The 25,917-nt window shown below is 52.8% G+C and overlaps 1 protein-coding gene across 2 annotated transcripts in view; it reads right to left on the bottom strand.

Moving 5' to 3' along the window:
- KAZN (kazrin, periplakin interacting protein) overlaps positions 1-25,917 on the bottom strand; it is a 239,748-nt gene that overhangs the window by 14,658 nt on the left and 199,173 nt on the right. Inside the window, exons 1-2 of one of the 2 annotated variants that reach the window (XM_064470053.1) lie at positions 9,061-9,345; positions 2,424-2,615 (exon numbers count right to left, since the gene is read on the bottom strand). In XM_064470053.1, coding sequence (XP_064326123.1) covers positions 2,424-2,615; positions 9,061-9,217 — 349 coding nt within the window. In that variant the 5' untranslated portion in view covers positions 9,218-9,345. Of the gene's footprint in view, positions 1-2,423; positions 2,616-9,060; positions 9,346-25,917 lie in introns of those variants that run through there. The other variant, XM_064470052.1, reaches the window with a different exon arrangement.

The following is a 25,917-nucleotide window of genomic DNA, read 5'->3' as shown; positions in this document are numbered from 1 at the left end:
TTGTTGGCACGGCACAGGGAAGGCGCTGCACAGGCTTACCGCCAGCTTTACCCCTGTACTACGTGCTGTTGGAAAGGGCTGGAAATGCATTGCCGAGGAGGGATGACGGACCCACCCTCCTCCATCCAGCTTGTCACAAACCAAACCCTGCGCAGCCGTGCAAAACGAAGGCTGTTAAAACTGCTGGAACCCCCGAAAGTAAACCCCGCCAGCAAACCCCCTCCGCTTCCCCCTGCGTTAAGGCCTGGTGAGCCAATATCTATCTGAACCGCCTGTGTCGCACTTCCAGGCTCAGAGCCAGCAGCGCTGACAGATTTCCATATAATTTATCCGCTAATGACATTACGCGTGACCCAACGCGGGTCACGCGCCGCGGCAGGGGCAGGGACGGCGATGCTGCGGGGCGCGGGGCACCCGTTAGCGAGGACCGTGGGGCTTTGCAGCGATGCATGCTGTGAGGTGGGAGGTGATCTTGGGAGACGCTCTCTGGCTGCGGGACGCGACCAACACAAACCCCAGACCTACAGGACGGCCCAGCCAGGCCTCCCTGAGCTCCTTGTGCTGCCTTATCGTGCAGCTCCTTAATATAGAGCCATTATTTCCCCAAATGCCTCTACGAGCTGATACGTTTCTCCTGGCAGAACCATTCACCAGGCACAGCTATTGCCATTTTTCCTCCCCTTTTGGCTACGTTTCTCCACGGACAATTTTTCATGGAAAGGAAAAAGGATATTTTTCCCCCCTCCAGCTGCTGATTCCGTTTCCACGTTACTCGTCCCTGTATCCGCCGCCGTGCTAAGCCTGCTCTGCTGCCCAGCGCCTCCAGCCCAGCTCGCGGGGCCGGATCCAGCACGGCGAGCTTTTCCAAATTACGCAAAAGTTTTCCAATATTGCCAGGGAGGGAAGGAGCATTGATTTTAAAAGGCTTCTTGTTACGTCCCTTTCCAAGTGCAAGCTGAGATTCCCTCTTCCTCGCCATCACACCTGCAGAGAAGTCCTGGAAAACCAATCCCACTGGCTCGTATGGCAGCCAATAAAAGCCCAATAAAAAACCACAATATTATGTTCCTTAAATACTCAAAATTCTCAAACCAAACTCACTTTTTCTCTGTATTATCCTCCACTGAAGCATGACCTCACTTAATGACTTATTATTCTTGATTTTTTTCAAACAGTCTTAAAATAGTTCTGCTTTTCTGTATTTTGCATTTATCAGCACTTCCCCCTCTCTGTCCGCCCAGAGCAAATATTCTCTAATTAAGGTTTTTCTTCTCCAATTACGGTTTTATAAACCCAGAGCATTTCCTGCTGCCGGAGCCTGCACCGGTAGCATGTGGGGGGGGCGAGACTTTGAAGATATCTTGGCTGTTGCTAATTTATAGACATGCTTTTGCAAATCAGCGAGAGATAAAACAAAAAGCATGTAGACTTATTTCTTTTTGCCAAAATCCTCCACCCAAATACAGACTCGGCCCAATTCCCTGCCCGCCCAGCGCATCCCATCATCCTGGGCAGGGGGAGATGTGGTGGGCTGGTGCTCTCCCCCGCCGCTGCTCAGCCTCTGAGCCTGAGAACTTTTGACAGCCTCTCTTTATAATCCGCAAACACGAGCTGACAAGTGGAAGTTACACGCGATATGCTGGGGATTTGAGATGATATTTAGAGCTGCGGTGCTGCCAGGGTTTGACGCACGGGAGCTTTCCCCTGCTCAGGACCATCCCCTGGCTCTGGCTAACAAACCATCCTGCCTGGACTTATGGCCAGCTTGGTTTTGGGTAGGAAAAGCTGCAATATTGCATTTTGCCCTGCATACCCCGCTCCCGGGGCTTGCAGCGAGCTCACTGTGCAGCCGCTGGTGAGGGAGGGAGAGCCTGGTCCCACCCACCGTGGGAAAACACCCAAATCAATGCATGAAGAGAAGAGCAGAGAAGAGCAGAACCTGCCCATCACTTGGAGCCCCAGCCTCTGCTTTCTGCAGCGCTCCCGATAACTCCACATGGGATAAGGAAAATTGCACTCACCAGGAAACTTGCTACTTCCCTCCTAAAAGAGTCCGAGAGGCTCAAATCCAACCTGCCCCCACCTCACAAGCGTTTCCAGCTGCATTTCAGCTGCTCTCCTGGCTCTGCTCTGTAGCTAGCCATGGAGGAATTACTTTGCAATGCAGCAAATGTCCCCCACACCCCATTTCCCAGCCCGATTCTGCACCCTGGCCTGCCCCGGCTCTGCGCTGCTGGGGCAGGGCAATGCAGGGGTCTTGGGGAGCGCTGCCCTGCGATCAACCCCCTCCCACGTGCACAGGGCGAATGCGTACCGCATAGTCCAAATAAAAGGGGCAGCTTTTCCTTTCCTCATTAATTAACTTCTTGACACTTTAGAGGCCTGGGGAGAGGTGCATGAGAAGAGGGAGGCGCAGCCCTTACCCTGCAGAGCCTCCTTGGCGCGCGCCAGCTCCTGCTCCTTCTGCGCCAGCTGCACCTTCAGCTCGGTGGCCGAGAGCACCTCCGGCGACTTGCTGCCGTGCGTCTCCTCCAGGTCTTTCGTCAGCATTTCCTTCATTTGCCGGAGCAGGTGAACCTCCTCCTGCAGCTGGGCCACCTCCTCCCGCAGCAGCGCTGGAGGAAGAGGAGACACAATGCGAGGAAGTGACTGATGGCTCCCGGCACGGCCCCGCGTCCCCGCTGCAACCTCTAACCCCGGGGAAATGTTACCGGGGTGACGCCACCCCCCCGCTTACAAAACCGCTCTGCACAGCCCAAAACCTGCAGCGGCGCCCTCAGTGCCCCACGACCAGAGGAGGAGGGACGCGATGGGGAGGCACTGGGCGGGGAGGGGGAGCCTCCGCTGGGTACCGGTTTTAGTTTTTGCATTAAAATATTAAAAATAAATGTATAATAATAATAATAAGCAACCAAGGACCAGCTCCCCATCCAAACCCCTCACTGACGGGGTGCTCATATGGCCAGTGTCCAACAGAGGCTGCCGGGCTCCACTATGCCCCATACGATACGCTTCAGCTCTGCCTCCAGCCGCCCGCACGGTCAGGGCGTACTCAACAAAATTTAGCAAAACCGCTCTGAGACTGGAAAGGGGAAGATGGCGCTTTGACCTGCAGACCTGATCTTGATTTTTTCAGACTTATGCCTGGTGACTGCCGTGCCCCTCAAAGCAGCTGCACTGCAGGAGCATGCCGGCTCACCCCAGCTTGGGTCCCCTCTGCAATGCCATCAGGGGAAGCTCCAGCGACCTTGTTTCCTACCTCTGCTCAGCATAATAAAGTGCTTTTCTGCTATTTCCACGTTGCACCCATGGCCCTCGTCTCCCCTCACAATCCCCTTCCTGCAAAACACTTTCTGGTCGTGCACTGCCACTGCAATTCCCTGCACGAGCCAGACATCGTGATCCATAATGACTTGTGCAAGCGCGCAAGCCGTTTGATTTTGCTTTTCCCCCTCCTTTGAGAACATGCGGGGAAAACCCATTGCTCATCCAAAGGGGTTTATTGCTTTCTCGGGTTTGCACCACGCCCCCGGACGTGGGATAAAAAAGGAAATAAATCCCTCAGCACACACATTACAGTTACCGGAAAAGTAAAATAGAAATAAAAAATAGATGCCCCTCTCCAAGCTACTGCAGTTGGGTCCTTTCCCCACCACCACCACGTATCAGCCAGCCTGGGGGGCACCAGCTGGGCGTGAAACATAGTGGGGTTTCCCCTTATTTTTGCCGAGCTCCCTCCGCACGTGCACCGGGCCGTTTCCTTTCCGCCACCGTTTGCGAAGCGAGGCGGGGAGGGGACGCCGGCGGCAGGACGGGGAGAGGCGGCTCCCCCCGGCCCGGCCAGCAGCTGTGCCAGGGAAGCATAAAATCTGGTTTGCATACTTGAAATGCTTCCCGTATGAAAACTGGCAAGGCCCCATTCTGTAAATTATTTAGCAATAAAGTCACTAACGAGGAACAGCCGAGCTCCGGGCTGGGGATTTCGGTGCGGTCCAAAGTGCTTTCTTGAAATCCAGGCAAAAAGCAAGAACCAAGATGCTGCCAAGGCCAAAGGCATCTCCCCTTTCCCTGGGGGCTGCAGAAATGCAGCTCTTCCCCTCCAGCCTTTGGAAAACCAGGGAGGGGGATGCAAGGGACGCGTACATCGTGTAATATTTACTGTGCAAAACCCACCCAGCGCCTTCCCTGGCCATGGAAAGGCCCGTGCGACCCCAGAAAACACCCGTGGCTGCCGCTAATTACCCATTTTTCCCCACTGATAATTCATCTGCACCTTTGATTGCAAGCTGCTTCGCTCAGGAGATACGGCAGGCTATTCCCTGGCAAATGATTAACCAGGACAGCCTGTGCAAGGGCCACCGACCCAACGCGATTTCTGCAAATCGCAGCATTTTGGTAGGAACCCAAGAAAAATCTCCCCGCCGCAGGGATCCCTTGAGGGATGGGAGAGGGGAACCAAGGCCAAGGAAGGGCAGCCGGGGGCAGAATTCTGCAGCAGAACATCCTGGAAGAGTCCTTTGGCATGGCCCAAAAGCAGATTTGCAGCTGTTTCTTACAAAGCTCCTTTCTAGAAAGCGCTGCACAACGCAGCTTCCCTGAAATCGCGCCATTCCCCTCCGGTCCCGGTTAGAAAATGGTGAAGAAACTCAAAAGCATTCCTCCTCCAAAGCATGCAGCAAGGCAACTGAATCCCCACCTTAGCACTCGGCTCCCAGGGCTGGCAGAAACTACTTAAAGATTAAAATCCAAAATCTATAAGCAGCTATAGGTGCAATCTCAAAAGCCTACGGAGAAACTTGAATTATTGAACTCAGGATCAGCCAGATACCCCAGGTTCTGGCTTTTATATATGTATATATATAATTTAAGATATACCCGCACACAAAATGGATTGCGCTTTGTAATCTAGGTTTATATTTGCAATATCTATTTTGCAATAGATATTGCAAAGCACAACCCTTTTTTTGTATATAAGAATTGCAAAGCCCAATCCATGCAGCCAATATTTGAGGGGACAAACCCTCTTGCTAGGCTCAAACAGCAAAAGATGCGCCGTCAGCTCTTCTAATGCATCGAAGGGCCATATGGGGCCCTCGCTCTCTTCCCCAGTCCCTCCTGGGGCTCCCACCGGTGTCTTCGCTGCAGAAACCAGGAATGGGCTTCGAGGCAAGACAAGCCCTCTGCACTCTTCCCAGCAAGTTTTTAAAGGGTTTTCTGGGAAAGAAGCTGGTGTTTCAGGGAAGCGATGGGGATGCCAGCATCTCCCTCTCTCCTCAGTTTCCTTCGGAAACCACTTAATGGGCAATTTCTTGCATTATGTCAAGCTTTTTATTAGCACCTGCTGCCAGGACTGGGGCTGGACCCACACAGCCACCCCAGATGCTGCCTTTCACCTGCAACTACCCTCATTTCCACACAGGATTTCCTCCCCGCTCCGACGTTTCCCTGGGCTCCCCGTCCCCCCAAGCCTGGCAGCGCTCATCCACCAAAATCACACCAACACAATTATCCCCGCAAAGCGGTTCCCGGCCTCCGGCACCAAGCATCTGCTGCAATCCCTCCCCTGCAAGTTTCCATCCCATCCTCACCAGCATCTCCAGCTCGAGAGGGTCCTACGGAGAAAGCCCGTTTTATTTGCATAAATTGCATTAAGAGAATGACTCGGTTTGAAAGGGAAACTTTAACTCCATTTTAAAACAGGCGGGGGAAAAAAATCCCCCGCTGCTATGCCAACTTTAAGCACCTAAATAAACGATCCAAAAAGCACCATTTGCAGGCAGCTCTTTGCGATCGTTACAGAAAAGTTCCAATAACCAGGAAAATAGCGCCAATTATTCAGAAACCTCATTTCAGCCTCTATTTCTTCCCCACACAGACGCTCGGCAGGGATTTCCATACACCTTCCTGCGAGCCGGCTGGGTCTGTGCCTCTGTCTGAAGGCACGAAGGAGCTGTGCGTGGCTTGAAGCAAGCGGCGGCCCTCTCGAGTGGGGACCGAGGGTCAGCACCCCGCACGAGGGGGTCCACACGCAATGATAACACGATGCAAAAAACACGACCTGCAGAATAGAATAATTTTAAATTTTTTTCTTTTTGCCGTTCAACCTTGCAAGCGTTGGCTATTGGGGTACAAGGTTAATTTTCCTAATAGGAATGGCCTCCCAGGTGCAACAACCCTGATGCAAAAAGCTTCCACAGCACACTTTTTCCAGAATTTTTGCCCTTTTTTATTTTTTACACCTCTTGTTACCAATTTTTTTTGAGGGGGGTGTTGTCTGCACACGGTAATTCCTGACCACCCTGGGGGGAAGGAGGCATCGCACACACAGAGGCAAACCCTGTCGCACGCTGGCTTGTTCCAGCCCCTTCCAAACCTGCCGCAAGCAGGCAGTGATGAAATTAATGCAATTTAAACATTTCCCGGACTAATTGACTAAAACTACCATTCACGCCGAAATAATTGGCTGTTAATTATATTTCGGTTGATAGCACTGAACTTCCATACGCTGTCAGATTCTGCATCCTTTGTACTTTCAGCACTGATTAGTGTTAACAGACAATGTAAATAAGATTTTTTGGTTTTTTTTTTAATTGCGGTGAACACCTCCAGACAGCATTTGGGGCTGAAGTTTCCACTCTGGCGCCTGCAAATCCCATCTCAGACTCCTCTCAGCAGCGGAGCCACCGGCCATGCAGCAGGAAAGCCTTTTACTGGCCTTGGAGCAGGCATCATTTTAAAAACATCCATTTAAAAGCATTTTTTTTTTTCTTTTTTTCCATGTAACTCAGCTGACTTGATCGCTGTTCACGCATTTCTGTCTTTGGAATAATACAGTATAAACGAAAAGGTTTATGCTGGTGAAATTAGTATCTCAGGTGAAAGCTGCATTTTGTGCTGCTTCTGCAAGTTTACCAGCAAGATGGTTTTTGCTTTGCAAGTCGAGTCAAGGGGTTCTTTATCCAGGACATCAGCAGGAAAAGGGCCAGAAGGCTCAATCGTGCCCTGGGTTGCAGCAGCGGCGTATCAACAACGGTGGCCAACAGCGGGCAGAGAGAACAGCCCCGCTTGTGGACCAAGACCTTAAAATCAGCAACGGATGACCCCGAAGGGCGATTTCACAGGCCCTGCAGGGAGATGCAAATGGGGGAAAAAAGGGGCAAAACGGAAAAATGCAAACTCTCTGTGCTAACAGCATCACCCAACAGACCGTCACCTGTTGAGAGCACAGCGCAACCCTTCGTCCCTCCTCCCTCCTCCAGAGCTTTGGCCCAGAAAATATCTATATCTCTATATAAACACAAATACACACCTCCATACACCTCCATCCTGGGATGGGAAACAGAAGGGTCATAGCATAAAGAATGTTATGAGAAGAAAACAGTGATTCAAGCCCTAGGGATGAGTCGAGCAAGTATTTTAAAGAGCATCTCATCACCCTGGATCACTAAGCAGCTCCCCAGCTTGGGACCCGAGTCTCTTGCCGAAAGGTTCAGCCAAACACTGCTCCTGAGTAACCTGCACGTTGTACGGTTTCCCCCTCTCAGGCCGCCTCTGCGAGGAGTAATTTGGAGGAAGAGCACAAACTGCCAGGCACCGGGCTGGGTGACAGCCAGGGCAGTGCAGGGAGACCAGCCACTGCTGCCCCCCGCGCGCAAACAGCCAGCCTCTCGGCGAAGCATGGCTCACGCTCAAGAAGGTATTTGGTTAGTGCAAAATACACTCAGATTTGCAAAAAGACCCAGTTACTGCTGCTGCCCGAGACCTGCTGGTGCAAAGCCAACACATCCAACCTCTCCCCTTCACACCTGGACACAATGATGGACTTGCAGCAGCTCAGAAAAAGCCCAAGCAGCATCATCTTCCCGTGAGGATAAACACGAGGGTCTGTAATTTGTCCGTTAGCACCTTCAGCCGAGTCCCGCTGCCGCACAGCCCAGCTACATCCCTGGGTACGGCACCTCCCGCAGCACCGCGGCGCTCCACGACCTCCCAGGCGCTGTTGGCCACCGCCGCTCCCCCTGGGTGGGCACCGGGGCGCTCAGCCACGCGCTGCAGAGCCTCTCGGGCTGATAAGCGATTTTTGGATTCAGCTTTTACTTTCAAAGGAGGAAGCTTCAGATTCCAGCCCTTGCCACTGTCGTGATATGCTGCAAGAGCGCTGTCACCTCTGGACACGAGTACGGATGCTCATTAGCAAGTTCGGGTTAAAGTTTTTGCCCAAGGGGCATAAATCCCTGAAAACACCATTTTTGAGCATTTCCTGAGTTAGGTGCCAGCTCAGCCTCGGCACTTCCCTGTGGTCACAGCCGCAGGATGGGACCCCCAGCTGCACGCCCCGACCGCACACCATCAACCACTGCTTGCAACCGTCTCACAGCCATCAGGCAGGACCCGCAGAGACCCCTGCCTGCAGTTACCCCATTCCTGGCACCCCCCAACACCCCAAAAAAAGGATTATTCCCAGCCAGCCGAAGCCTGCTCGCTCAGCTGCCCCGTCCGCACGCTGGCGGGTGTCTCCCAGGAGATGTAAAGAAATAAAACCTGATATGAGCCTGCCGTGCACGCTGGCGGGAGTGCGGGGGGGGCACAGGGTTCAGGAGGCAGGCTGGAGGTTGCAGAGGCTTTCAAAAGCACACAGAGTTTAAAAGCAGCCGGCCGGTGGGCTGCGACCGCCGCAGCGGCCCCCGGAGCCGGCCGCCGAGCCCTCTGCGAGCTCCTGGCGCGCTCCAGCTTCTCCGTGAGACAAAATGGACTACGGGGCATGGGAAGCCGCCCGCCTGCCCGCCCTCCCTGCTGCTGCGGGGGAGCCGAAGCCCCTCGCCCCTGCCCCGCGCTTGGCCCTCGGTGCGGGGGGACGGCACAGCAACCCGCAGGCACCCTCCTGCACGACCCCGGCGAGCTTCGAGCCACGCTCGCCAGCCACCCGGCGTTGTTTTGTTTCTCCCTGGAGGAAGCGAGCTACTACGGCACAAAGCAAGCAAGGAAAAGAAATGCATGCCGGGCTGCATCCCCCCTGCGCCGCCGTGCAAGACAGCAGGACCCCCGGGGACCCCTCCTTACCTGCGTGAGATAAGCAGGGGCACAGCACCCTGCCCCGAGCGTTGTCCACAGCCGCTCCTCGCCGCCCCCAAGGACCCGAACAATAGGCCGGGTGCGGAGCAAAGCCGTGCTCGCAGCGGCACGTCCCCGGCTTGCTCTCCTCCTGCTCCGACTTCATGGCGGGGGACGGCAGGGCTGGGGGGGGTCCCCGGGGTTGGGGGTCCCCGGGCGGGCAGGCTCCTCCCCGGCACGGCACGGCAGTACCGCGGGCGCTACCTGTGCCGGGAACTTGACCCCTCGCAGGTCGCCCGGTCTTCCCGGCCTGATGTCACGGCGGCAGAGGAGTGGCTTTGCCCGCCGCTGGCGAGCCAAGGTGTGCGGGACGGGGGCCCGGAGCAGGCGAGCGCCTCTCCCCGCCGCCCCGGAGCAAGGAGCTGCGCAGGAACCCGGAGCCCGGCCGGCGGCGGAAATGATCCCCGGCTCGCCGGCCATCGCCTGCCGCCACCCACCGAGCAGGCGGCAGCGGCTAACGCCCGCGACGCCCCGGCTGCGCCAGCGTGGCCACCGCTCTCTGCAATGCCCAGCCATCACCGGCAGGAAACTGAGGCACGAGGAAGGTAACACACCGCCACGCAGCCCCCTCTCCAGCCTACAGCTCGTGTAAGCTGCTCCTTGCAAGGGAAACTGATGCAATGGTTGTTTTCGGTTTGTGCCTTTTTTTTTTTTTTTTTTTTTGGCAATGCAATTACTCTTTATTTTGTCCAGGCAGGTTGCAATTGCACGACACCCACGGCTGCGGGAGCACCACTGGAGACTGGCCTCCCCCTGCAAACCATCACGACTGGCCCCTGCAGCGAGGAAGAGCGCAGAGGGGGAGCTGGAGGATGGGATGACCAGCCAAAACCAGCGAGAAAGTAGAGGCACTTGCTTTTCTTTATAACAAAAGCTGCATAAATGTACACCAGATAAAAAACAAACTCTGTGAAACCCAGCTTTTTGGGGTTCCTTCGGTTGTTTGGGTGTTGCTTTTTTGCTCCCTATGGTACAAGCTGCACCGTCACCCTGTGTTCATCCCGCTGCCTGGGCCACGTGTTTCCAAGCCCTCCACGCCAGACCCACTTTTAAAATCTATTCTTCCCACCAAAGAGATGAAGAATCAGGCAGAGGCACTTTGGGCTTAGGAATTTGTGCCAGTCTCTGCCGCTACCTGGGCTAGCGAGGATGAGCACTGCCCAGCCACGTGCGGCTCAGGGCTGGGCCGTTGCCCCAGAGCCGGGACACTTTGCAAGCAGCTCCCAGCACGCTGCCTGCACACACCTCTCACTCTGCCCAGGAGGGCGAGACTCACACCAAGTTCAGAAAACACAGACTGAAATGGAAAACCAAGAGCAATAATCACCATATTCTGCTTTCCAGCAGCGCCCGGCACACGGAGCCTCTGGCAGCCACTGCAAACCCAGCTCCCTCGCCTTTCAGCAGCAGCATCTTAGGCAAGGGGAAACTGAGGCACACCCTGCGTGCTTTTACATTTCTGGGAAGCAGGTGACAGAGCGTAACCGCAGGAGGAGTGAGCTGCCCCCGGCTAGAAGAGACGCAGCCACAGCCATCGCATACACCAAATGAGCTTGGGTCAATAAACCAGGTCCCTACCAACCCCACGCCCCGCTGCCGGGCATTGCCCTACCCCCCCTCTGCTCCTTCCTCGCCAGCAGCTTGGGAATGAGAAGGGAGTTGGTTTTGTTTTGCAACAAGACATGGTTCTTACTGCAACAAGCAACGGGCGGACACTGACACCGCTGACATTGCTGGCAGCCCGGTGCACGCCGCGGCACCGCCTGCGGCATCGCTGCCAGGGCGTGCAATGCACCCATTGCCCCAGCTGCTGCCACCACCGGCCTCAGCTCCTCGAAGCCCATGAAACCTGCGCTCTTGGCTGCTGCGTCACCTCCCATCGCTCCCCGTTTGCACAACTGCCCTCCTCAGGGATCAAGTCGGAGCGCGCCCGCCCGTGCCGACTCAGCTCCCGATGTGGCGGGGACGCCGCGGCAGCCAGAGCAACCCCACGCGAGCAAGGAAGCGCTGCTGGGCTGGGGAGAACCTGCTGATTCAGACCGGCGTTACAAACAAGCACGGTGCAAAGGTAACTGTGCACCTCTTGGTGTGAGCTGCCACGGCACGGGAAGGTGCAGAGCGGTGATGCCCCCCAACCAAAGCAAAGGGAGGAGGTTTTCCACGTCACGGGCATTGCACAAGCCCCAGGCTCCCCAAGAGCAGCTCCTTGGAGCCTCCTCTGACCCATCACACTCCTCCCTGGCTGGGCTCACGTCCTCGCTCCTGCTGACTCATGGTGGACCAAGCAGCGTTACTCACACCCGCAGCGCCAGCAGCACCCATCCTCATCCCCAGCGCGCGCATGCGGTGGGAAGTACCGACAGCGCAGTACTGCTGCTCTTTAATCCAGCCGTGCTGCCTGCAGGGATCCCCCTGCCCCTTCCTACTCAATGAAAGACCCCTGTGGAAGGTGCACAGAAAAAGGGTGCTGGTTAATTAAAAGGTGGCTGATGCCTTGGCCGGGTTTGTGCAGTGCAGCCGGGCTCCAGGTGCCGAGTGTGCACATGTCTGGCAGTGGTTGCACTTTTGGCCGCAGTTAAAACGTGGCTGGGGTCTGGGTTTCTTCTCCTTGGTTTGGGGCAACTCATCTCTGCACGCTGGTGGTGGCGGCTGCTGGGAGGCGGGTGACACGACAGGGAGCTTTGCTAGCACAGTGTCCCCTCCAGAGACAACACATGGAGAAGGCGTCAGCCCTAAATGGAGCCATCTTTCCTGGGGTCACAGCACACCTAACTGGGAGGGAAGAGAGCTTGATAACGGAGCCAGTATCCGAGACTGGGATTTCCATGCGACCCCAGACACCCATATTTCTGCATGAGGCAGTTTTGCTCATTAGCAAATAAGTGGCTTCTGCAAAAGATTTCTCGTCGTCCGCGCATGTGGGCGCGGGGTGCTGCTGCTCGCTGCACGCAGGATGCCTTGGCCGGGGCTGCGTAAGGGTGGGAGCGGGGCGGGGAGGGGATGCCAGCCCCGTGCCAGAGGAAGCGAGGCACGGGGGCATATTTTTGTCCGTTGAGTCACTTCCCGTGGATCCCGGCTGCAGCCTGCGCAAGGAAGGGGATGGGCGCTGGGTCTCAGAGCATATGGGTCTGGCCCTCCATCCCAAATCCCAGCAAGGACCTGCCAGCCTCCTTCAGCCCCCCCTAGCCAAGACCCTTCTGCAGGGATGGGGCAGAAGGGACCGCTCTCACCCAAGCCTAACTCAGGAGGGGTCTGCAGGCAAGGCAAGTGGAGGCTGATCCAAACTGGACAACCTCCGCTGGAGGACAAACCTGCATCTCTGCTTCCCAGGCTTGGAGGTCCCAGCAGGGTTACGGCTCTGGAGCAAGCCGGCTATGGGTCATCACCACCAAAATCTCCCATCTCCTGCAAGGTTGGGCTGAAAATCCCAACCATCACCTACAAGGGCAGGGACCAGCAGAGACTTGCAGTAGAGAGTCACGTTGGGGTCAAGAAATACTTCAACTTCAGCGTCGCCACCCAAAAAGTTACCGTTCTCACTAAACAGTTGGTGGTTGATTAAATACAGCTTGACCATATGGATGTCGATGTATGTTACTGCCCTGAAGGCTCAGGCACCTGCAGTCATTGCTGAATGACGCAGACGGTCAGCGACGCGTTCACGTACCTCCGGACAGGAGCTGGTCCTTGCAGAGCTACGTTTGACCTGGAGAACAGAGCTGTCCATAAAAAGCACACACCCACTGACTGGAATAGAAAAATCAGGAGACCTCGTAGGCCTCCTGCATCAAAATGCCATCTACTTCCAGGAAAAATTGCTAAAACATTTCCCCCGCCTCTGCGGAAACCCCCTTCTGCATCCCCGTCTCTCACAAAAAAAAAAAAACCCAATGAAGTGAGATGTTTCGAAACAGAGCTGATTTCTTCCCCCCCTCGGTTTTTCTTTCAAGGAAAACTCTTCTCAAAAATGACACATTTTTGTCAAACATTTCACTCGTGACAAATTGGCGTTGTCAGCGAGGAGCGCGCTCGGCTGGGGAATTTCGGAGGCGCTTCGGGAAGCCTCCGTCTGCTTTTACCGAGTTAAAAATCGACGGCGGCAAGGTTGCAAAACGTAACGTGTGAGGCGAAGGATTAATTAACATAGATCTGGCTCCAGAAGCAGAGGCGGTAAGAGTAATTTTCATTCAGGAACTTGGCACCGCTTAGCACCTCCTCCTCCTCCTGCACTGCCGGAGTATTTTAAGCTCCCGAAAATTGCACGTGCACTGATTAATTAAAGCCTCAACAGAGGGAAATATCCCAAGGTTTTTTTATCTTTATGTCCCTACCCAGACCATACACAGTGACTCTCCCCTTCTTAAAAACAGCACCGCAAAAGCTGTTTGCAATGTAAAAAGGCAAAAAAAGTAACAAGGGCAAACATCATCGAGCCGGTCCCCGTGCTCCCGGTTGCAATCTCATTTGGTACAGTTTCCTGAACCCATCACAGTTATTTCTGTTGTGTTTTTTATTTTATCAGGAGAATTATGGTTGTTATCACAGGCGTTTTATGCCTAACAACTTCTGGCGTCCTTACGATACTGTCATTCAAATGCTAAAAGGCTGGAATAAGATAACGGCCTGCAAAAATAAACGATACAGATCAGAATAGGGGGGATTTCGTGAGAAGAAAACAAACAGAAATTATCCATCCTAATTGGCATTTAAAGACCGTAAATGGGGGGGGTGGGGTGGGGAAGATTTACTCTGGTTGTTTCACCTGGCACCTAAACCCCAACACAGCCTGCCTTGCTCCATCCCGGTTGACGAGCACCTCTGCATCGGAGAGTGGTTAGAAGGGGGGAAAACCCCAAAATCCTCATTTCTGAGCTCGTTGACAGTTTATATTTGCATCGCTTACGGGCCACGCACCCAAAACCCCGGCGGCGCCCTTTGCTGCTCGCTTCCCGGGGTGGCACCAGCTCCGTCCACCTGCAACGCCTGGATCCAGAGGCGAACGCCACCGAGCCCTTCCTGCCCTCCCCAGCTTCATCAGCGCTAACGAGCACGCGGGGAGGCGAGGAACGGCACCGACAGCCTGTCGTGTGCAGCCGTGGAGGGGACAGGACGCGGCTGGCCACCCGGCTTGGGTATCGATCAGCGAAACGTGGGCTCTCCGAGCGCTTTGAACCGCTGAACCCCCCCCAGAATCAATATTTCCCTTTTTAAAATAACGCTGGGGGGAAAAGCACATCTAATATAGATTCAGTGTTATTCTGGGTTTTACATTATTCATTGAACCTCATCCTATGTCATGCTGCAGCGAATATATTACCATGTATGATGACAAAGAAATTACACAAGTCCTGCAAATATACGATAAAGCGGCCTGGGCTGCTACAACAGCCCGCTCGATTGGCAATCTCTCATTACCAACATGTAATTAAGCTGCTGCACATCGAGGTTGTGCCAGTGCCACCAGCCACTTCATGGTGAAAGAGAGGAATAATAAATCAAAATAATAATAAATCAAGCAGCAACAAATCCTGGAGCTGCACAGCAGGTCTCAAACTTCCAGAAATGTTTTCTTGTCAAGGTTTGTGAAGCGTTATCTCACCCGCAGCACAGCCAGGAACGTCACCGCAAGGCCACCAAGGGCCGTCATGTCCCCAGTGTCCCCAGAACCACCCAGCACAGCCCGCCTGAGCAGGGGGGCACCGGCAGCAACAGGCTGCACGCTCAGAAATAACCGGGGGGAAGGAAGCCTGCCAGAAAAGGTTAATAATTTACCTGTATGTAAAACTGTGCTCCCCTTCCTAAAAATGACTTTGCATCCTCAGTGACATGCGTGATTTTAATGGGGTTGGAGGGAGGCAACTCAACTCCAGATTTGGACACTATCTTTACTAACAAAATGTTACTGCCTTTTTAAATTATTTTTTGAAGCTGCACTTCAGCTTCCAGAGAGTTTCAAACAAGCAATTCTAATGATCCCTCTTCATTAACCACTCTAGCAATATATATATATGCATATTGGGGAATCTAGTACAGAAAGTATCTTTCTGCGACACCTGCTGCCAGCCAAGCTGCTGCCCGTGCAACCTGCCGCTTTTATTGATGTGAAATGCATTTACCCAAACCCATTTCCTTTCACCCCAAACCTGCCGCTCACTGGGCACGGAGGCACGGGCCCAGCTTTCGCACGGAGGGGAGGTTGGGCAGAGACGACCTACGCCCCGCTCACGTCCCCATCTGCACCTCCAGCAGCCCCAAAGCCGCAAGGACCAAACATTGCACTCACCAACATTTCTGGGGCCCCGCGCAGCGGTCAGGTACAGACCTGGGAGCCGATGGGACGCACCAGCGGAGTTGGAACCGGGCATCACGCCGGCATGTTCTTTGCCGCTGGTGAAGCTGGCAAAGCGCAAACCCCACCTTTGTGCGCCCCTGATTGTCCCCATCGTCCCAGCGGCTAGTCAGCTGGGACCACAAAGAGCAACAAGCTTTGTACACGCGCATCAGTAAAGACTCAAAATGACGCTACAGGACAACTTTTGGTTGCTTGTGGGAAATGAAGAAGGGGAAAAAACCCAATTAAGCCTGGCTGAAATCGCTCAGCTTTGCGAGGCAGGTTAGGAAAGCCCGGGGGGGGCTGCATGCATCAGTGACCCCATGTGCCCGGACGTACCCCGTTCCCCTCCCGTTCGCTGTGCGTATCAACAGAATATTTATAAATCAATTGAAAGCAATTAATCAGCTCGAGGAAGATAAGGGATAATGAAGAAAAGAGATTAGCTGGTGATGCACAAACAGAGCTCCTCCGGGGAGGAACTGCTGTGGTTGGAAGCCTCCTCTGCAAAGCCTATTAGCTCCACTTAAAAAGCAAATTTAAAAGAGGTAACCTGAATAATTAAAAGCAAGAGTTAATGGTTCATACTAACGGCTTCTAAAATACCCCTGGCAGCCCTGTTTGTTAACCAACACAGCCCACCGACACAAGGACCTGCAGAAAAACCATCGCCCGCGCCGTGGAGGGATGCTTGGCCGGGGCCGGACCCCCGCATCCCCCACAGCCGCCCGGCGCGATGGACCGAAGGCGCTGGAGCTGCGGCTGGAGCCAGGGAGGCTCGTGCAGACGCTGTGAGCTGCACGGGGCCGACGGTACCGTCCTGCTGGGTTCACTGAAGCGACCAACCCCTCCTAGCTGAGTTATAAATAATAATGGAGAAACGACTCCAGGACTTGAGGGGAAGCCTCCAGGGATATTCAGCCTAATATTACCCATCCGACGTATCCCATGGTACCCTTCCAATCGCCAACCCGCTCCTTGTCAGCAAAGCCAGTACTAAATATACTGTCACTTTGTTTGCCAACTGAAAAATTAATCTCTGGGCAGAGCAGCCAACAGTCACATTTTCTGTATGTTTTCCTCCTGATTTTTCCATCCTAATCCTTCCACTCCAAACTTTGGGAAGGAGAGTGCCAGGACTAGATCAGCAGCACTTTCCTTGGCCGTATTGCTGCCACTAGTTACGTATTTCACACCCCCAAAAGATGCCAATACAGAGGCTGGGCTTAATCCAGTCTGCAGGTCCAGCATCACCACAATGGTGCTACCAAGAACGGGGTGCTTTTCACCAAAATTACACCCCTGTGCTGCTCCAAGGGGGGGGTTACAAGCTGCCACTCCATTTTTTGAGGATGACCCAAAAATGCCACATCCCCCAGCTGTGACCTGTGTCCTACGGGAACGCTCCCGGGCGTGCCTACAAGAAACCTTCCCAAATCCATGCTGCCGGATCCCACCGGAGAGCTGACACCCAGCGGGCATCTTAATAAGAAAGGGCTCAGAAAGAGCTGCCAGTCCAGAAGACTAAATGCAGCGTTTCAGTACAATACTTGCCTTTTTCAAGTAACACTCGACAAAACTGCCAGGTCAGGGCTGAAGCCCAGGTGTTTTGCGGAGGGGAGGGAGAGAAAGCATCTCCCCGCCTTACTTGCCAACTTGCAAGGCAGCAATTTAACCTTCAAGGAAGAGCTCAAATTCATTTAGTAACAGCCCTTATCTACAGGCTGGGGGCAGAATAATTCTACCAAGAACAATATATAATAGATAAAAATAACTGCACTGCAGCAAGGAGATGGATAGCATGGTGCAGGGCAGTACCGAGGAGCTTTCTCCCTGGCTAAAGCAGCCCATCAATTTAATGGCAAGTTACGGGCCAACAACAGGAAAACTGCCCCCAGTTCTGATGTTTAAGGGGCTAATGTTGGTATAAAAGCCTTGCGCTTGTCTTGGCGGCTGTGAATTTGCAGGCTGAGCCCACGTCACGCATAACCGGGGCGCTCCCCAGCAGCCCCACCGCAGCTCTGCTCCCGCGTCTGCAGCCCATCACTATTAAGTGACTCAGAGCCCCATTTCCAAAAGCTTTTTTTCTGTTTTAAATAAAAAAAACCCCAAAACCTGGAGGTCTTTCCAAGTGCTTCAGCAGCGAGGGAAATATATTTTATTTATCTGCCACTTATTGAAATTCCAAACTATGTTTATTAAAACTTCCTTTGCAGCAAAGTCCGTCTCTCCCTGCCAGGAGGTGTAGGACAAAATTAAAATGCCTGAAGGTGTCCAACCATTTTTTCACCAAGACTTTACCACCGCACTAAGCATCACAGCATACCTGACCACAGTGAAATGAATAATATACCCCAGCACCATAAAAAGACCAAACAGACCCCAAACTGGTGCCAGCAGGCTGAAAACGGGGAGCCAAACCCCGACCGCTACCAAAAATGTGCTTTTTTCCCCAAAATACCCGCAGTATTACGCGAAGGGAGTGTCGTGACGGGCGGTGTAACGCTGCCTGCTGCACATCTATTTTATGCGCATGCACAAAGGCAGAAAAAAGCCATTTAAAGCTTGGAGGGCCGCACTTGGCGCCTGCCTGGAATTAAATAATGCACTAGGTTGCAAAGTTAATAAAAGTGACAGCCTTTTATTAATCTTAGCTTGTGCTGCAGCGCTCGGAGCCGGCAGGCAGCCGCTCTCACAAAGTTATCAGTGCTTTGCACCAGGCAAACCCAGGGCCGGGAATATAAAATACAAAGAGAACTTTAAAACAAGAGAAACCCCCAAAAGGAGCAGCAGAAGCCGCAGAAGATGCATGCCAAAGCCAGTAGCCAAAGGCCAGGCTCTGGCAGCATCGGGCTGGAGTCTGGGACCGGATCCCCATGGAATGAGCTCAACATCAATTCTGCTGGGGAGACCGCTCTTGCTAGGGTGGAAAATCGCATCCCGCGGAAGGTGGGCGTGCGAGGAAGCACAGCAACCCAGCTAAGCAGAGGGGGAAAAGAAAAAAACATCACCTTTTTATTTCCAACCAGATGAAGCAAAATAGCAATGCTTTCTGGAGGAAGCCACACTCTGAAATGCTTTGTCTGGACACGCAGGAAGCCTGCGGAGATCGAGCATTGCAATTCCTCTGGCAACGAAGCACCGGCTGAGCACAGAGCGGCCGAGCACGTCAAGCGCGAGGAAAACGCGGCGTTTGCACCCACTCCTGATGGACACAAACACTGCGTCGTGGCTGGAAAAAGGCAACTGAGGGATTGGTTTGATTTCTAAGTTGCATTAAATGCCTTTCAGAGATCCCCAGGAGGCATGCAGTGCTTAGTTAAGGTTAGAGGTGGATGTGCAAAAACCCTTGCCACCCTTTCTATTTTCGTGGATGCTGCTGCTGTTGCACGGGGTGGCGGCCAGGGGACGGTGACCACGGGGAGGGACCCTGGCTCCGACGTGACATCCTTGATACTCCCACCATCAGTGCTGCGGCGCAGCGGGCGCCCGGGAAGGGCGAGGGACATCGGGGAAGAGAGGTGGAGCAGGAGTTTATGCGGGGAGTAATGAGGAAAAGAGGAGAGAGATTACTGGAGGAAGATGTGCAACAACGGGAGCTGCCAATTTTCATTACTTCATCACAAGTCTCACAGCAATTATTGGGTTTGGGTTGTTTTGGGGTTTTTTTCTTTTGTTCCCCCCCCCCGACTTCAGTTGCTTAACTCAAAGGGACTCATGAAAAGCTCAGCTTTTAGCTTATAAATAAAAGTTCACAACCCCCCTTTTTCTAGAAAAAGACTTCTGCACTCCTCTCCCCCCCCGCCCCTCGCCCACGTACTGCACAGGCTCAGAAAGCAAAGCAAATAAAAGGAACCCGTATCTCTTCCAAATATACTTTATAACCTGAACCATGATTTTCAAATAGCTAGAGTCAGAAAATGAAAATAATAATAAATGATCCTACAAGACAGTTACCCGAGAACCAATTGTATTAACTCAAAACTAAATGTGATCAAGAATAGTAATTCAAGTACTGGTTTTTCAATGCATTGCTTGAGCAAGACAAAAAAGATGTTGTTTCCTGCTATTTACTCACACAAAGGCTTCAATGCTGTGCACCTTTTCTACGCTGCCCTCGCAGGACCTCTCCCGAGCTATGCCCGGCACTGGGCACTGCCCCAGAAAAAATATTGTTGTACTGAAAAGACCAGGCCAATAATAACAAAAACCTAGCCAGAGCAACGTGGGGATTCGGAGGAGAAAAACAAGCCACCAAGGAGCAAATGCAACGCATCTAACGCGGTGCCAGCAGCAGCGTGTGGGAAAAGGATGCCCAGCTCCGTCTGCAAGACGCGTCAGGCACGCGGTGTCTGCAACGGGGTCGGGAAATAAAGAGGCGTCTCAGGGGAAGCCAGGCTGTGCGCAGGGACGGGCACCGCAGCCCAGAGGGACCCGCACGACACCATCGAGTGAGGATTCCGCGGGGTTAGATCCATGGATTAGGTCGCTGTGCCCTAAACCCTCAGCACAGCGAACGGGAGTTTCTGAGGATGACTCGGAGCCCAGAGCAGTTCCCCGGAGCCAGAGATGTGCTTGCTGCTGCCCAACGATGACTCCGGGATTAGGTTTAAAACTGGAAAAACTAAAGAAATAACTGGTCATTTATACACTGGACAGCCACCACCCCACATGCACAAGGCAGAGCGCACCCAGAAGATTCCAAACCCTCGAAGTTCTTCCAAGCTATTTATTTCCTTTGTAAGACAGGGAGTTTTTTTTAATATTTCAGCTGTTTTGTGCCTTATGTGTGGTGGGACAGGATGCTGGCCAAGGCCTCTGTCCCAGGGGCGGCCTGTGAGACCAGAAATAATAATAATAAAAAAATCTAAAAATCCAGCTGGGTGAAAGGGTCTCCATCTGAGAGCTCAATATTTCTAAATATAAAAGTCTCAGGCGACGCTTCAAATACCCAATGAAGAGGCAGGAGGAGAGGCACCGCGGAGCACGGCCCCAGCCTTCGCCAAGTTTTGCCATGTTCGGTAACTGCTCTTTTCACCGATTTCCCCTCGGCTATGTTGCAGAAATGATAAAAAAGATATCCCTTTATTTTTTTGAGCAAGATTCACCCTCGCACCACAGTCCCCACAGGATTAGAAATATTTGATACTATCGGAAAGAAAACAAAACCGTCCCGAAATGACAACTGAGAGGGAAACAATCTGGGAAGTTTTAACCTTCAAAATCTGTCTCTTAATTCTGGTTGTGATTTCTGCAGGCGAGGGAGGAAAAAACACAACCCAAGCGGCACCGGCTTCTGCGCTACAAAGGCAAGTTTAGATGGGATTTTAAAATGACATGACTACACTATAGTTAATGCTATTAAAATTCAAAGTGCAAAGACAACCGATAATCCCAGCCAGTTCCTGGGACAAGAATCAACTCGTGCGACACAAAGCTGTTCGGTGCTGCTTGCTGCTATCGATTTCCTTTTATCGCAGGGGGAAAAAAAAAGAATGGTCAACAAGGAAACCAAAACCTCTTCTGTAACCCAGCCTGCCCACTTGCACTCAATACCAGCAGCTCAGCAAGCGAGAAGAAAACCACTGGCAAACTGAATTTCCAAAGTTAAAAAACAAACAAACAAAAGATTTGGGAACAAAACCATTCCCCTGGGCTGCTGAATCTGCCCAGGCGTGAATGTATCTGCCTGGGAGAGCTGCAGAGCAGGAGCACGGCACGTCCTGGAGCAAAGCGCGAACCAGGCTCGTCCCATGGGCCAGGGAGCAGCAGGGCAGATGAAGAACAGCCCCAGAGCCTCCAAGGCAAGACACAGCCTATAAATGCAACATTTTTTCCATCCAAAAATCTTGAACCTGCAGCACTGCCTCAAGAGCAAGCGCTTTTGACACCTGAAGTCCCAGACTTGCACACTGTTATGTACCTCCAAGCTGCTGCACCCCTAAAGCAAGCTCTGCTTGTGCAGGAGTTACCAAGGGATCATTTAAGAGGAAACAAGCAGAAATACAGTCACTTGTATTTATACAGTTGGTTTTTTTCCTTAAACACGTGGTCAAATACAAGCTTGACTTTATACCAATTAATCCTACAGTCCAAGATTTTACTCTGTTCTTCAGCCACTTGCAAAATCCTCCTGAAAGATTGCTGGGGGTTATACAGGGATTATATTGCTTAGTGAGCCAGTTATAATCCCTCCGATAAGAGGAGCCGATCCGGGCAGAGAGGCATTGGCTCAACGCTATTTGCAAATAAAAACTATCTCCAAAGTATCTCTCTGCCACGCTATTTGATCCAGCTCTGGCCGGGGAAGGAAATCAGGGCTCCAAGGGGAATTCAGCAAAGGCAGCTTTTGCAGGCATTGGCAGCCCTAAGCACTGCAGAGAGAGTCAAAATGCAGCCCCACAAATGCACGGCGGGACCTGCGCGCTGGGAGTTTTAGGCACAGACACCTAGAAATTGGGTGTCCTGTGACCACAGTTCACTATATGGGGAAAAGCACCTATAAGCTGTACCAGATCAGCCCGCCTGCAAAGCTAAAATGTTATGAAATCCCTTCCTTATGGGAAATAACTGAGCCAGCTCGCCAGAAAGCAGCCGGTCACCGCTGGCAGCTCCCCGGGGTGGAGGCTGTGGTCCCAGCCACCCGCCTTGGGCTCGGGGCCGGCGAGGGCTGGAAACACAGGCTGCCCTCCCGAGAGATCCCCGGAAAGCCGAGTTCAGCTTTACAGCATCAGAAGCAGCATCTCCAAAGATAACGAGTCCAAGAGAAACTCTCCCCAGCCTTCACAGCTATAAATAGGGTAGGACTGGATGTTATCTGCGATGCTTAACGTAGTTAAGCCGCCCTTGGGAATTGCAACCATGACTATTCTGCTGCTAGAAAATTATCTGCAATTAATACAAGATTTTTTTTTAAAATACATTTTTCTTTATAGATCTAGGGTCACAAATAAAGCTACCTTGAGCCATTCGTTTCCTTAAGCCTGGTTGAAGAAGGGCCAGCAGCACACAAAGCACTCGACTTTAAAAGGGACTACGACCGGGCGCAGGAGAACAGGGCTTGTCTCAAAGCCGGCTTTTCCCTGGAAATCACATCTGTCTGGGAGCAGGTTCCTTTCTGCCCTCCTTAGCGGCCGTTGCTATTTGAGCTCAATCGATACCATCAGGCCCCAGTTACACCTTCGAGGGGATTTGTAAGCCTTAAATACCCCATAACAGTAACAGGAGCAGATTTACACGCAGGAGTCTCTCTCCAAATGACTGGAGGAATTGTGTTTCGGGGAGGAAAAGGGGAGCCTTGGAGGGGACACCCATGTTTTAAGGACTGCCACAACTTGAGACCAGTCAACCAGCATCTGCTTCAGCCACTTCTCATGTCTCTGCTCCACCATCACAGCATTGGAAGGGAGGAAAAACAGATCAAGAGAGCCATGCAGGGAAAATAATGAGTTTTGATTGTGCCAGCAGCACAAGGTACAAGCACAGAGCGAAGGAGAGCCAGAGGAATCCATAGGCAACAGAAGAGGGATATAATGCATGCTGTGCAATTGCACAGGTACCCGAGGCGATGCTGTGCACGGACCATGCCCTGCAGCCCCACGTTTACCCCTGCAACACTCCGAGGGGCAGGTCAGGGGCATCGCCCCTTGGCCAGCCGGACCCCGAACTGCACCCCCTGCCCCACAGCATCACCCCAGCCCCAGCTCAGCCCCCCTCTCGCCAAGGGAGGGGTTTTCCTTGCATTTACACCAGCTTTGCCTCTGCTCAGCTCCTGTGGGCAAGGCGCTCGCCGGTTTATGCCCATGCAAATTAAAGGGGCACCCACTAACGAAGCACTCAGAGGAGATCCTGCTACACCCCCCTAGAAGAAAAGCACCACAGCCCCAGCTGCAACCCTACCGAGTCACCAGCTCTGGGCTCGTCACCTCCTGTTTACCCTCCATCCCTGCTCGCTTGCCGCAGGATCGCGTTTTGGGGCTGCCACCGCAGAATAGCACTCCGCTGTACAAGCACTAAATATATGGTCAGCAGCAAACAACCCTCATTCGGCCCCTGCTCTGCAAAACCATGAAACCAACTTAAAAAATCACAAGAATAAAAATGCACAATCTGAGTTTCTTTTACCTCCTACGGGACTTTTGAGTATGCCTGATTTTTGAGCTAAGGTATAGGGAAAACACCAAGGAACTGGCAAACCTGTTGCAAACACTGAAGCACCACATTCCCGGGGCACAGAGAGAAAACAGCTTTTCAGCAGGGGGTGCAACCACGGTTTTCAAGAATATCATCCCAACACAAACACAACCCTTCTGCTTTCCTGGCAAATAAGGTAACTAGGTAACGATGCCATAGCCCTGAATATTCCCAACAGCCCCAGTGAATCGCAGGCTATATTGGCATGCAAAGGTGAATTAAAAGCCTAATTTTTAGATATCCAAGGTTGTTTTGGGAAACAAATAACTGCTTGCTCTGAAGAAGCAACAGTGGGGCACAAAGATATCGCCAAGGCTGGGCCCTCGGCGCCCGGCAGCGTCCCCCCAGCGCAGGTATCATGCACAGCGAGCACGCAACGCCGGGTGAGGGGTGACGGACGAAGCCAGCAGCAAACCCGGCGAGGAGAGGCAGACTGGCCAAGATGGACGGTTTTTGGCAGTTCCTGCCAAAATATGCTACGAAGCAGCTGCGTGTTAACAAAAACATGGAGAATCACCCCGGCTTCCAGCCTGAATCCCAACCATTCACGTACGGCATTTCCCCGGCTACGTAACTGCCACAAAGCCTATTATCTTCCATGCCGGCTGTTGGAGTGTCACTAAGACAACTCAAATGAGAGGCTAAATTCTCCTACACACACCATTTTAATAATTACAGCCCTTTTATATTCATCAATACACAGCAAGGGAGGGACAGGGGAGGCTGCCACGCTGACAAAGGGGATGCTCAGGCCCTCCAAGGGCTGAAAATCCCCCCCGCCGCCCTATCTTCTGCAGAACTACATCTTCCTCCTTTAATAGCTCCTTGAGCAGAGCTTCGCTCCATTCAGAGAGAAATGCAGACCACTGGCAGGATGGAGATATGCAATAGTGACTCAGTTGTGTAGGATTTTGCAGCCTGCTTCAGGATGCACGTCATTACCCCCAGCCCGCACGTGCGTCCTTCCACCAGCCCCTGCGGGTCCTGCGATGCAAGTGATGCACCATGGAGGCTGTGCTTCCCGGGCCCTCTCCGCCTTCTGGAGGGGTTCCCAAGAATAATTTGCTGTAGTCTAATGTAGTCTTTTATATATGGAGGCCTTTTGAATTTAAACTGTTTAATTTGAAATCAAAGGCGTGTTTTAAATTAACACCCAAAACGGGGGGGGGGGGGGGGGGGGGGAAGCAAGCATACTCCAAAAATATAATATTTGCAAGAGATAATTCAACACATGAATATTCTCAATCATCTCCCCGTTCCCCAGTTCTCCTCTAATCTATCCCCAAAGCTGCAAACAGTAACTTCAAAGCCAAACCCCGTTTCTAACTGGAAACCCGTGGACTGGTCCTTGGGGAGCTGCAGGAGGTGGTTCAGCTGCAGGGCAGCCGGGATGCTCAGCGCCAGCCCACACATCCCCGGGGCTGGGCGAGTCCCCTCTCCGCTCAGGGATCACCAACCCCAAAATGACCACTATGCCTTACTGCATGTATAAATGGACCAAAACCTGCCCTTTGCACGGCAGCATCGCTCCTGCTCGGCAGGAACCACGCAAGGACAGGAAACTTTGTGATCCTCGGTATAACAAGACATTCAACATCCTGGAAATAACAAGCCCAAGGAGGACGCGGGGACCTGGGGAACATACTGTCTAATCAGATAAAGCTCCAAAATCATCTTTCCCGACGCAGCAAAGCAGCAGCTCTCCCCAGAGCAGCCGGGGCACTAACAACACAAGCACAGACCCCCGGCATTTATCTCTGCTGCCTAAAGACCTGCTGAAGGCCAGAGGATCTCACCACAACTCAACGTCAGCAAGGGCTTGGCTGACTCAGGCCCTCCTTCAGCAGGGCAGCGCTAACTCCCCCCAGAAAGAACTGCACCAAAATTCAGACTAAGAAGTGCCCTTTCCAGAAAAGCAGCAATCCTGGGCTTTTCAGCTCAAAAATCTCATGTGAAGGAGAGGAATTTCCCTCCCAGTGAATAGTGGTTTATACATTCTTTGGCAACTGCATTACCACTAGCAAACACAATCTGTATTTCTGCCTCGCTCATTTGTTTGCCAAGTGCATTTGAAAGGAATATTTTATCCACCGCGAGACAAACCCCGGAGGCTTCACCTCCTGACGTAAGCGACCGTGCACAAAGGTTTGCTGCAGGTGAGGCTTGTTCCCGCAGAAGGCCACCTTGAGAAGCCCCACCTGAACAAATCCCATCTGCAAAGGGCGTCTAAACAGCTTAACACCAGGACAGGGGGCTGAGGAGGTGTTGCCCCAGCCACCACC

Source organism: Phalacrocorax carbo, chromosome 20 (genome assembly GCF_963921805.1).
Source record: "Phalacrocorax carbo chromosome 20, bPhaCar2.1, whole genome shotgun sequence".
NCBI classification, from domain to species: Eukaryota; Metazoa; Chordata; class Aves; order Suliformes; family Phalacrocoracidae; genus Phalacrocorax; species Phalacrocorax carbo.
This window is presented reverse-complemented; position numbering and strand designations above follow the sequence as displayed.